Below are 13,216 nucleotides of genomic sequence, written 5' to 3' on the forward strand. Positions count from 1 at the left end.
ATCTAGGAGTCTTAAAAACACCATCACATCAAAAGGTAAAGCGACCCATATAATTTCCTTCTGTTGTGCCAGTTGTCAGCCTCTTGCATGTTGTGTCGCCAATGATTTTGCACTCTACCTGCAAGGTTCCCTGCTGCCACCTGACAATGCTGCAGTCAGCCACAGTTTGACAACCACAGCACCACGAGAGCGACTGTCAGGGCCATTTTGCATGAAGCACACGCAGCTCCTACCCAGCGTAGCCTTAATGTGTTGATTTACAGAGTCCTCTTGGCTGACATGGGAAAATGAGTCTGGTCATGGTTGATTTAACATTTTATGGGCAAAGAGTCAGCCTGCTATAGTAAGTTTGGACTAGTGCAAATATTTTACACATTTACACACAAGTCCGCGGGAAAAAAAATATTCGGATACTCTGTTGTTTTGATTCTCACATCCCCCGAGCTCTACTGAAAATAACGTGAGTTTCAATTAATTAATCACAAAGGTGTACGTTACGGGTCAGACCCTCACGATAAGTAAGCAGCTCCCGGTCTGCGGGCACAGCCGCCCGCGAAAGAAGGAGCTCGGCCAAAGGCTGCGGTGGGGCGCCGCGAAGAGGCGCGGCAGCACCCGCCAGGGCCCCCGCCCAGCGCCGCTCCTCTCCGCAGCTCCCGCGGACCGCCGGGCACGGCCCGCCGGCCCCGGCGCCGCTCTGCCCGCGGCGGGGGGCGGGCGCAGCCCGGGGCGGAGCGGACACGGGCGGCTCCGCCCGCCCCGGCGGAAGTGGCGGCGGCCGCGGGGCAGCCCCGCGGTTCTGGGCGGCGGCACCGGCTCGGCCGTGCCCTCCCGCAGGCGTTGCTGCTCGGGCCACCCCGCCGAGGGGGTGGAATGACTTTCCCCGTAATCAGCTAAAGCAAGCCAGCAGCGGAGCGGCCGCCTGCTCCACGCTGCTGCCGGTGTGCTCGCCCCGAGCCCGCCGGCGCAGCGGGCAGGTGACCCGCGGTGCCCGGCAGCGGCAGCTCCGCCGCCTGCCCCGCGCTGCCGCGGGCGCGGAGAGCCGGGAGAGCGGCCGGAGACGGGCGGGAGAGCGCCTGGCCAGCCCTGCCCGACCGCCGGGCGGCCGAGCCCGCTCTCATCAGCCCCCTCTCCCGCCGGCACACCGGCACTCCCTCCGAGACGAGCGCAGCTGGACGGAAAATAAATCCAGGGGAAAAAAAAAAAAAAAAAAAAAGCCTGTCAAATCTACCTCCAGCTAGTTCATCGCCCGAAAAGAAAGGGGGGAAAAAGCGTATGCCTGCGTGGGGGTGCCAGGAGAAAGATGAGTGTTTCTTTCATTAACCTAATGGTAATTGCAAAAAGACTCCCTTTTTGTCAGCTTCACCTAATCAAAACCGAATATCTGTATGTGGCACTGACAAAATCAGTAAAACTTCACCTTCGACTTTATTGATCTGAACAGACAGGCAGAGTTTTCTATAGTGTTCAATTTAGGGAATTAAAAAAAATCACTCCGCTAACAGCATTTGGTACATTTCTAACCCATATGTCACCTCAGTGCTTTAAATAATTATATTTGCATGCAGGGAGTGATTCATAAATATGTCAGGATTGTGAAATATAGGCAGGCATTTCAAACTTTCTATTTAAAAAACATGAATTATGGCCACGAAAAATGTGTTCCCATTTAAGGGTGATACGAAGTATTTGGTGTCTAGTACGGAGGCCCATCCATCATATAGACAATAAAGAGAGTTTTTGCCTGACGTTGGAAATTTATGGTTGCCCTTCTCTGCCCTAATAACTCAAGCATTGTGTCAGCCTGTGACAGCCTTTGCAGAAAAACAGCAACCCTGTTATCAATCAAAAAGCCCTTTTACATTTTTAGCAAAACTCTGATCATCCAGACACCCTTTTAATGTATATATTACATCATTATAGATCATTCTGCACTTTTACTGCAACTCAACAAAATGATCCATCACTTCAGGACAGTCCTGATGAACGCTGATGTAAATTATTTGCACGTCGCTAGTACAGTACAAAATGAAAAATGTACTTTAGGTGGAATTAATTTTAGGGTGTAAAAAGCCAAAAATGAAAGCAGTGGGGATTAAAGGAGACCTAAATGCACCATTAGGGATAACTGAAAACAAGCTAATAGTTATTAAAAATTAAGATTATTTTAACCTTTTGGGATCATGGACCTAGACTGTTTCAAGCAAATAGCAAAGATATATTACATGCTTCTTCCTGCCCCTGCCAAACATAGCTGTTTTGTAATTGAGTCGAGGATCGTTGTTCATTTGTCATTAGGGTGTTTAGATAAGGTTAATTATTTGGGTTCCAGTGCCTTTCCAGCCATATCCTCAAAAGTCTTCCTCATATCTCAAATGACGCTGTTCCTACACCGTAGCTCCCTGTTGAAGACGCATCTGGTTGATCTGCACAGTTTCCATAACAAAGTTGTCAATAAACACTCCACATTTGGGATCCGAGTGACAAAGCTGGAGATCGCCTCCATTGTGTGCCATGGTTAATTTCTGAGGGATTACTGTAACCAAATATGTGCTTAGTTGGTACAATTCTCTCCCGTAGCCTCCAGGCTTTCGCACAAGATAAACACAAAGATGCCTTTATGATTGCTGAGATGGAGTGATCAGACCAAGGTGTTACAAAAGCTACAAGACTTTTTTTTTCCCCACTCTTAGAATCTAGACGCCAAATACCAATTCAAGTTACTTATGTACGAATTAGGAAATGTGTTCGCTCACTTTGGGCTCGATGATTTTAATCGTAATACATTTAAAAACATGAAATGACACTAAAAATCTCCATGCACTTAACAAGAAACATACCCAGCCTTGCTCGTGTCATTGCAATTATTTGACTTGCTCACTCCCTCTCCCTCTAGAAAGTTACCTTAAGGCATATTTTAAATAACAGCTGTTTGCATAAGAAACACCTTAAACATAAAAGGGGGTAGATTTGGAAAATAGCTGTTGGCAAACGGGTTTCGACACGGGAGTAAAAATTTTCACACTCACACATGAAACAATGTCAAGAGGGAAATCTGTCAAAGGGCTAAAAAGAGAAAGGTTGGGGTGGGGTTTTTTATTATTAGATGCATTAATCTCTTCCTTATCTCGGTGTAACAAAAGGAACAAAATTAAACGCATTTGAAAACATTCCAGGTGAAGCTATGTTTCCGAAAGCAGTAAGCAACCAGCCAAACAAGCAAACAAAAGTGATTTTCTGCTCGTTTAGTAAAAATGCCACTGACTACTAAAATTCACGTTCGCTTAAACGTGACTATTATTTTGAAGATGGTTTTGAAATTATCACCGCTTATAAAACGATTACCTACATCTCATGCAGAGTAAAATATATATCGCTTCTATGTGTTAGGAAAGTAATTACAATCATAAGGGTAAATATTTTCAGGTGCTATGCGAACAGGGGAGAGGTTTGGAAATCTTACTTCATGTTGGCAAGCTTTCCAACTATTTACTTTAACAACATTCTGGAATAAATACCCCACACCTCTGCTGGATACCTGGGCAGACGCATTAGTTATTAGCTGAGCCCATGAAGTCTCGCATTAAAAAAAAAAATAATAAAAATAAAAAGGGAAAAAAGCCTCTCTCCAAATGTACCAAATCTTGGTGGTGTATTTCTGATAACCCATCACATTTCTTATCTTCTTATACGAAGTACTATCATTCGTGTGAGGAAAAAAAATAAAATGGAAGAAGATGCACCATCTACAAAAATGTATTGCAATGTATATCTTAATAAAAACCTTGGGGTAGATAGTGAAATGTAAGTACTATCAAAGAAAATAAATTTGACGCACCGGATGGACAGACGTGTAACTGAATTGTGTTACGCACAGAAACACAACCCAGACACAACTCAGCAACTCTGCTTCTGCTAATTAAAATCGTAGTCTTGTTCGAAAAGATAGAAAATAAAAGGGGGAGAAAGAAAAAAACAAACAAACAAAAAAGCTAAACTAAAGGGCCTGTAGGGTTGTTGCTGTTCCGTTTAAAAGACTAAACGCCCTTTTCCAACATGATCTACAGAAGCTGACACTTAAATGGCAAGAGAGCAAGCTCTCAGTGCAGGCACGCTGGTGTCGAGGTTTCTGCAGTTCGCTCTCCCGAGGGAAAAATAGTCAGTCCGGGTTTTTTGGGTGATCCTGACCAGGGTTTGCAGCTCGCCAGCCTGACCTGTCAAGCGGATTATTTTAGAGGGAGATTAATAGGGGAGGCGGGCTGCAATAATAATCGTTTTGTTTGATGTGACAACTTTGATAGGCGTTGATTTACTTACAAACTGATAGGCTTTTAATTGAGCGCCTCCATCCAGCTTGAGATGAAAGGAAAACCGCATTGAAAAGCTGCCCGAGTGCCCTCGAGCCTCAATACTGATTAGCCATCTCGACAGTGAATAGTTCAAGGCATTTTCAAACTTTTTTTCCTCTCTCGCTCTCGCTCTCCTCTCCTCCTCAAATATCTGCCAGCCCACTCCTTTTTAAGAGAAAATAAATCATTTCCATTGTGTGCAAATAAAATCGACTTGACATGCTTGCCAATAGCTGGTAGGTAAAGGAAAGTGTGGACTGGCAGTTGTTAATTAATTCCTCCTTTGCTCTCCTTTTTTTTTTTTTTTTTTTTAAGTTACAATTTTCCTTTGTAAAAAGAAGAAGACGGGTTCCAACCCTTGGATATTTTTTTTTTCCAAAGGAATAAAAGCAACAGCCACTAAAACTTCAACAAGACTACACAAGTAAATGCCAAACAGCAAACTGTCTGCACGGACTCATTAAACAAGAATCCCTCGCGAAGGTAACGAGCAGGACAGAATCGCTCTTCTTCGGCTCGAGAGAGGAAAGGAGCCCGCAGCAGGCAAATCACAAACTCCGCACCGCTTTCAAGCTGCAGCCCCGCCGCCCGCCCGATCCTACGCGTGTGCATCCTAACTCCGAGCCCCTCGCTGGGAATCGTTTTCTGCGTGTGTTAAGCGCAGTGAATAAGCTCTCATAGCTCAAAAATGCTTTGGAGGGCGCAAAGGGGAGGAGATGTCTTGGGGCTGATTTTTTTACAAGGTTCTACATAAAAAAAGTTTACAGTACTGAGTGAGATTTAAATCGCATTTCAAAGGCTGAGGGGAGAGGGAAAAAATGAAAAAGAAAAGTAAATTAAAAAGCTGTCCTCTGAAGTTGCTAATTAAATTACCCTCTGATGCTTCTACTTGAGCCAGAAAGATCGGGGTTCGTGCTGTTCCCCCGCTCCGTCCCCCGCTTTTCCTGTCGGTGCGCTGCCTGTTTTATACAAGTACCGGCTATCGCCTCTGCTTCCCTGGCTTACAAGTAAAGCAACCCTTTCCCGAAATCACCCTCACCTCCACAAGAAAAGAGAGAGGGAAGGAAAAACGGGGAGGGAGAGCCTTCCCACAGCTGACTCTACCTTAAGACAATTAATCTTTAGTCTTTCACCCTGGGAGGCAGGATAAATACAACGAGAAAACAGATAGGAGTCTCCCCGGTCCTGTAAGGAAAACAGCTGTTCCAAGCACTTTAATGCAAATGAACACAAATGAAGGTTTCAGCTTTTTTTTTTTTTTTTTCTTCCAGAGTTTTACTGCACTCCATTTATCAATTGGACTTGACAACAAAAGAAAGAACTGGGGGAAAACCTGGGGCAGATTCAAGTCACTTCCACTCTAGATAAAGGGGGGGGCGGGGGGGGGGGGGGGGAGTTCCTTGAGGGCAAGTTGTGGGTCTTGTCAGTCTTATTGCAATATCGTGAGTTTTATGCAAGATTTCTTTTTCTACCTCCTCTCCCCTGCCTTTTAATTTTGATGGTCTTGCAAGATGACCGCGGTGATTGCAAAATGAAAGTACGTTTATGATTCTCCACTGAGAAGTTGTGCCAATAAACCTTATCTTTCAGAGAAAATATAGAAATTTAAAAGTTTGTTAAAATTAATCGCATCTTTATTAAAGCCAGAGGAGTTCTGTGTATTTATCCTACTCTATACACTGTAGTAAAAGAGTAAAGTGGTTTAAAGAAAATACAGCAGATATACTTACTGCGCTGCAAGATTTAAAGGGTACCTCTTGGCGGGGGAAGGGGGGGGATACCGAGGAAAACCTGCCTTACATATACCTCGTAAGAAGAGCAGGTCATTAAAGACTATCTGACACATCTGTTTAGGGACTGGGGCAGATCGGTGTTTCAAGGGAAGAAAAAGGACTGGGTTCAGCAAATCTAAACGTGAGAAAGTGAAAGTCCTTCCTCTCGTCCAACCCTTCCAGGATCAGCGCCTGTTCTGGTTGGAGTCCAGGTCAGGAATTGGACGCGACCCCTAAAGCACTTGCCTTGTTCTTCACTTGTCAAACGTGTTTTATCTCTAAGTGACCTTTTTGTTAATGTTGTAGATTGTGTGGGCCACCATGTCAGATCCGGAAACAAAAGTAAAAGATTGATTAACACATTTTGCCTGTGAAAAAAATGTTATGGGATGAGGAGGTGGGGGGATAGCGGGAAGCAAAGTACAAAGAGAAAAGAAAAAGGCAACCCAGCGACTTGAAGGGCTGCGGATTCCGCTCGGGGCATCTGCCGGCACCGGTAAAAACGGGGTTGAGGGCAGAGGACTCGGTACCCTTCGGGAGCGCACAGACACAAAGCAAGACGAATGTAACGCGCGGGAGGACACCGAGTGCGTACCCAAAGGCTCTCAACACAGCCTAGGTGAAAATCCAACACATAAATGGCGAACCAGTACTTTCGTTAGGGTGAGGGGCCGCCTCCCCAGGACCCTGCTGCCGGGGACCGGTTCAGCCCGGCGGGTGCAGGGACGAAGGACACTTTGAAATAGGACGAAGAGGAGTCCAATAGCCCTCCCCGACAGGGCAGTCAGGGGCTGGGGAGGGCTACCGGTTGCTGGCAAACAAATCCAGTTTACTCCAAGGATTTATTCCGTAAATTAAAAGGCTTTTTCTCCCGAGGAGCCCGTCTCTCCCTCTGTTTTCTTTCCTTCTTCCTCCCTCTCCCTCTCTCTCTCCTTCCCCCTTCAAGTCACACCAGGCTTGTAATCAGCAACAAAAGCTGACATAAATCAAGGGCGGATTGACAGGGGCTGACAAATAACTGATTGATTGCGGTTGGGGAGCACTGACAATTGACGGCGGGGCGGAGAGTCCCGAAAGGCGGCGGCGGGCTGTGCGTGACAGCCCCGCGTGTGACGACCTCCCCCAATCCCGCCGCGCTCCCCGCGCCGCCGCAAGCCGCGCCGCAGCGCCCCGGCTCCCGCCCGCTGCCGCCGGCGACGTGCAGGCCGGCGCTCTGCAGGTTCTCGTCCGGGCCTCCCCCGCGCTGTCAGGCGGGAGGGGCGGGAAAAGCGCCCCGCGCCCTTCCGCGGGTCCCGGAGGGGGACACGGCGCGGCGGAGGCCCCGGAGCCGTCCCGGCGGGCTGGCCCCGGGGAGGGGGGGCGCGGGCCGGGCCCGAAAGCGCCGTGCGTGGCGGGCGGCAGGTCGTGCTCGGGGCGGTGTGCGAGCGGCGGGGGCGGGCGGGGGGAGCGCGGCGGAGCCCGCGGCCGCCCCCCGGCAGGCGCGGCGCCCCCAGCCCCGCGGCCGCCCCGCCGCTGCCGCGCGATCCGCGCTGGCTGCGGAGGAAGAAAAACGTCCGCAGCGCTTGATGTGAAACACAGAATTAACGCCCATCCCATCCTAGGAGCGAAAACAAGGAAGGAGGGGAGGGGAGAGGGAAGGCGGACGAGAAAGGGAAGGGAAAAAAAAAAAAAAAAAAAAAAGAGCGAGAGACCATTAAAAACGGAGGAAAAAAAAAAGCCCAGAAAAGGGAACGTCACATCCCCTTGACCCTCCAATCACCTCGGGGTCCCATTTGATTGGAAGGCGGCAAAGGCTTTAATCTCAGACTAATTCAGCTGCTTTTGAAGTGAGTTTCTTTGCCAGATCCCGGGCTGGATGGGCAGCGGCTCGCATCACAGCTGAGCGGCGGAGGCGAGCGCTCCGCGCCGCGCCAGCCGGGGGAGCTGAGAGCGGCCGAGGGGGACCGCGGCACACGCTCGCAGCCCCCACCCCCGCCCCCAGCACAGCCCAAGGATTACTCGGCTTTTTTTCTTCCTCTTTCTCTCCGGCCGGCTCCCCCTTTCCCTCCCCCTCCCTACCCACGCCCTCCCCGCCAGAGAGAGCCACGGGACATTGTATGTTTGTTTTTCTGCTCGGGGGGCGTGTGGCTTTTTTCCTTTCTCGCCCGCAGAAAGCGAGCGAGCGTTTCCGAGTGCGAGCGGCGCCACTTGCCCCAGTTTTCATGCGAGGTTTTGGGTCATGATCACATCGCCCTCGCTTTCTGCTATAAGAAGTAGTAAGCGCAGCAGCAGCCTCAGCGAGCCCGGAGGCAGCCCCCGCCGCAGCCGCAGCGCCGCCGACCTCGCCGGGCCGAACGGGCACGCTGGGAATAACGGCAGCAGCGCCGCCGCCAAGCCCTGCTTCCACGCCGTCCCCCCCTCGGACCCGCTACGCCAAGCCAACCGCCTTCCCATCAAAGTCTTGAAAATGCTCACGGCGCGGACTGGACACATTTTACACCCTGAATACCTGCAGCCTTTACCCTCCACGCCCGTCAGCCCCATCGAGGTAAGGACCCGGCCCCCGTCGCTTTCTCTCGTCCCTGCCCGGGCGCTGGCTGTGCATGGCGGCTCCGCCAGCCGCCCTCGGCACTTTCCTGCGCTTTGAAATGCATTTATACCGGGACAGGGGCTTCTTTTGATCTCGAGTTAGTGCGAGGAGCCGCTCCTGGGTATTGTTTCCGTGTTTACTGGGATAATGTCTACTTCCCGTGTAAATTAATATTTTCTTTTTTGCTATTTTGAGCCTTTTTTTTTTTTTCTTTCTGAGAGGAGGGGTGGGTGGAAGGAACAGATCCACGCTGGGGTCACGATCCGGCCACGCAAATAAGCAACGCTCCGAGCGCCAAACAACCTTGCTTTTGCAGAGAGTGTTTTGGGGTGGGGGGGGACACACACGGGACGGGACGGCAGGACGCGGAGAGCGACAGGCTCAAACGTGGGTGCGGCAGGATAACTATTTCGGCTCGCCGACCGATTCCTTTCAAGTACCGACACAGATCTGCACTTCGGGGCGCCTGTCGGTCCCCTTTCCGCTCTGTCGAGGTTGCCGGTGCCCCTCTGCCTAGCTCGCTGTTTGGGGGACCGAAACTCGACACAGAGCTGGTGGTGGGAAGGGTGTGTCCGTGGGAATGAATGATTTCATTAAGGTCTCTGCGGAGCGAGGAGGCTCTTCTCCCGGGGAGCCCTGCTCGCCGGCTAGCTCGGGCTCTGTTTATAAATAGTGCCAGCAGTCAGGGTGCAGAAATGCTGCAGTCGCTGTAGTTCACGGGCGGGTTTGCGGGCCAGCACGGCCCGAGCGACGCCGAGACGCCGAGTTCCGCGCTGTCCGGGCCGCTGCTGGGGAGGCTGGGGGCATTGAAGGCGGCCGCGGCGAGCTCGCAGGGATACGAAAATCCCCAGCCCTTTTTAAAGGCTTTATGGAAAATGGTGCATTCAAGGGAGGGGGCTGTCAAGTTGATGAATGCGCACAAACTGTTCGTTACTTCCAGGCTGTACTCTGCAGAAACCTACGGGACAAGAGTCCTATGTAAGCAATGGGGGTTTTCTCATACCCCGATTAAATCTCTTTCTTTGTGTGTCCTTCTGATTTCCGCAGCTGGATGCAAAGAAGAGCCCCCTGGCCCTTTTGGCACAAACTTGCTCGCAGATAGGGAAGCCGGACCCGTCCCCTTCCTCCAAACTCTCCTCGGTCACCTCCAATGGCTCCGGAGGCGACAAGGACTCCAAGTCGGGCCCCTTGAAGCTCAGCGACATCGGCGTGGAGGACAAATCGAGCTTCAAGCCGTACTCCAAGCCGGGCGCGGAGAAGAAGGAGCCGGGGGCGGCGGGCTGCGCGGGCGCCCCCGCCGCGGGGGTCGCGGCCGGGGAGAAGTCGGGATTCCGGGTGCCGAGCGCCACCTGCCAGCCGTTCACCCCAAGGACAGGCAGCCCCAACTCCAGCGCCTCCGCCTGCTCGCCCGGGCTGCTGCCGGCCGAGGGCAAAGGCGGGGAGGACAAGAAGGACTCGGAGGGCTGCGGAAAGAGCGGCAGCTCCGGCTCGGAGGGAGGCCCGGGCACCACCAGCATCAGCCACAGCCGGATTAGCGTGAGCTGTGCCGGGATTAACGTGGAGGTCAACCAGCACCAGGAGAGCACGCCGGGCTCCAAGCCCATCGCGTCGGACTCCGCCTCCTCCTGCAGCAGCACCACCGCCACCTCCTCCACCTCCGTTCTGGGCTCCGGCCTCGTGGCCCCCGTCTCCCCTTACAAGCCGGGCCAGACCGTTTTCCCCTTGCCCCCGGCGGGCATGAGCTACCCGGGGACGCTGGCTGGAGCCTACGCCGGCTACCCGCCACAGTTCCTGCCGCACGGAGTGGCTCTGGACCCCACCAAATCCTCCAGCCTGGTGGGGGCCCAGCTGGCCGCCGCCAGCAGCCTGGGCTGCAGCAAGCCGGCGGGGTCGAGCCCGCTGGCGGGCGCGTCGCCGCCGTCGGTGATGACGGCGAGCCTGTGCCGAGACCCGTACTGCCTGAGCTACCACTGCGCCAGCCACCTGGCAGGCGCCGCCGGAGCCTCCTGCGCCCACGACCAAGCCCTCAAGTCCGGATACCCCCTCGTCTACCCCACCCACCCTTTGCACAGCGTCCACTCCTCGCTGACCGGCGCCACGCCGCCTTCGCTAGCCGGCCACCCTTTGTACCCCTACGGCTTCATGCTCCCCAACGACCCCCAGCCACACATCTGCAACTGGGTGTCGGCCAACGGACCCTGCGACAAGCGCTTTGCCACCTCGGAGGAGCTGCTTAGCCACTTGCGGACCCATACTGCCTTCCCGGGCACCGATAAACTCCTCTCCAGCTACCCCAGCTCCTCGTCGCTGGCCAGCGCAGCGGCTGCGGCCATGGCGTGCCACATGCACATCCCCACGACGGGCGCCCCGGGCAGCCCGGGCACGCTGGCCTTGCGCAGCCCGCACCATGCGCTGGGACTCGGCAGCCGCTACCACCCCTACTCCAAGAGCCCCCTGCCCACCCCCGGGGCCCCCGTGCCCGTGCCCGCTGCCACCGGACCCTACTACTCCCCTTACGCACTCTATGGGCAGAGACTCACCACAGCCTCGGCCCTGGGGTACCAGTGAGTGCAGGCAGCGGGGCTTTGACACACAACACAAAAGTCTAGCGGTAAGGGAAGGAAGCCCTGCGAAACTTTGTAAAAGTTGGAAAGAAAAAAAAATCTGACTTTTTATAAAATAGTGTTCATTTGAGGACTGGATCCATGAGCACTGTATTTATTTATGTTAGCTTCAAGCGGGACAACGAATCATAAAGTGCATTACTAAACAGAGCTCAATAGGTAAAAGTGGAACACCCATTGTAGAATATAAATAAAAAGATAGAGGTCTTCTCTTTAATGTTACTTTAAAATTGCTATGATTGTATTGTACGTTCTTATTTAATGTCTCATTGAAACAAAAAAATTTACATGCATGTTTGTTACTAAAAACAACTCGCAATTTGTCAGTTATAATTTCAAATTGCAATTATTTTTAAGGTGTATACCCTTGAAAGAGAATTGGTATTTTTTTGTATGTATTCTGGAAGAAAAAACAAAAACAATTCTATTCCAAAAACCTCATTTGCCTTATTTTGTTCTTTAAAAGGAACACTTAACTATTTTTAATTTTTAAGTCCACCCTGTAAAAAGGGTTAAGTAAGGTTTACGTCATGTACTAAAATAGACAATGTATCGCTTTAAAGATTAAAATTCCGTATATTTGATGTATTAAAAGGTTTTACTTTTTTTTTTTAATACGCTTTGATTCTGTTATAAAACCCGAGTAGGTCTTGGATGGAGGTGACTGCTAATTTCTCCTTAAGCGTTTATTCAATTTTAATTAAAAATTTAAAAAAAAAAACCCAACCAAAAGTTTTTTTTTATTGTAACCCCAGGGCTCTCTTAAAAAATAATCAGACACAGTTGGTTTTTTTCCTCGTCAGTAGAATTTTCTGGCACGAAATAGGAAAACTGAGAATCGCTTAAATCTCTTTCCCTGTCTTTAAAGAAGGTAAACTTATATTTTAAATGTTTTTACTGTGAAATACCTGTTTTTTAAAACTAGTTTTCAACTCGAATACTTCATTCTTTCTTTAGAAAGAAACGGGGAAGGCAAGACTGTTTTTTAAAAGTGTAAGATGATTATCTTTGGTTTTTTTAGCAGTGTAATGCATACCTATTCATCTCTTTCTAAATGAGAAGTTCAGAAGTAATTAGGGAAGCGCTGTTTGAGCTCATCCAGTTATTTTCAATTTCTCTCTTCAGTTCGCACCGCAGCACAAAAGATCGTCACGTAAAAAAAAAAAAATCGGACAGCTCTGAAAACTCATTTTCTTTTAAAAAGGAAGGGACGGGGGAAAAAAGAAGCCATCCGTTATTTGGGCCGAGTTTGCTCTTTACTGAAGTGCAGTGCCAAACTTGACGTGATCCCGAGAGGGGCTGCCCCTGCCTGCGCCGCGTCTCTGCCTCCCCAGCCCGGGTTTCCTCCTGGCGCCCAAGGGCCACCGCCCAGCTCCGGCTCGTCGTCCTGCGTTCAGGTAGGAGCGGGGGCTGCGACGGAGCAGCCAGAGCAGCCACCGAAACTGCGGAACAAACCGGTGCCGCCGAGATAGTCGGAAAAGCGATACCCAAGTCCGTAAACGCAATGCCAGCGACGGGCTTTGCCCCGCGCTGTGCCAGGCGCTCGCAGCAGCGGCTCAGGCGGAGCCGAGTACCTGCTGCCCCCCGCTCGGCCCCGCTCCTCCCGGCCCCAGCGCGACGCACTGGCGGGGGGCAAAGTTGCAAGCGGCGACTTTGCTTGACAAATCATTGGGTTTTCTTCCTTTGTTCTGGATTCCCCCCTACAATATAATTACTGTTCAGAGTTTCCCGTGGTGCCCAGATGCTAATTAGTCTAATACATTTACTCCAGATAATTAGTGGAAGTTAGCGTTAATGTGCAAAGGCGAGAAAAGCAGCAAGCTACTGAGGCTCCAGCGGCCGCCCGGCCGTCCCGGCACGGCTCTCCGGGCCAGGCCCGCGGCGGGGGCCGGGACACACGCGGGG

The 13,216-nt window shown here is 51.3% G+C and overlaps 1 protein-coding gene across 1 annotated transcript; it reads left to right on the plus strand.

The window, feature by feature from the left end:
• The first annotated feature begins 7,928 nt into the window (after positions 1-7,928).
• On the plus strand, positions 7,929-11,899 carry ZNF503 (zinc finger protein 503). Its single transcript, XM_038140881.1, has 2 exons — positions 7,929-8,645; positions 9,735-11,899. Exons 1-2 carry the CDS (start codon positions 8,337-8,339, stop codon positions 11,253-11,255), a joined length of 1,830 nt encoding a protein of 609 aa, XP_037996809.1. The 5' UTR covers positions 7,929-8,336; the 3' UTR covers positions 11,256-11,899.
• The last annotated feature ends 1,317 nt before the right edge of the window (positions 11,900-13,216 follow it).

Source organism: Motacilla alba, chromosome 6 (genome assembly GCF_015832195.1).
Source record: "Motacilla alba alba isolate MOTALB_02 chromosome 6, Motacilla_alba_V1.0_pri, whole genome shotgun sequence".
Taxonomy (NCBI): Eukaryota; Metazoa; Chordata; class Aves; order Passeriformes; family Motacillidae; genus Motacilla; species Motacilla alba.

Coding starts and splice junctions, on each gene's coding strand:
- ZNF503 (XM_038140881.1), top strand. CDS start 8,337: ATGATCACATCGCCCTCGCTTTCTGCTATAAGAAGTAGTAAGCGCAGC. Junction 8,646..9,734: donor CGCCCGTCAGCCCCATCGAG/GTAAGGACCCGG, acceptor TGATTTCCGCAG/CTGGATGCAAAGAAGAGCCC.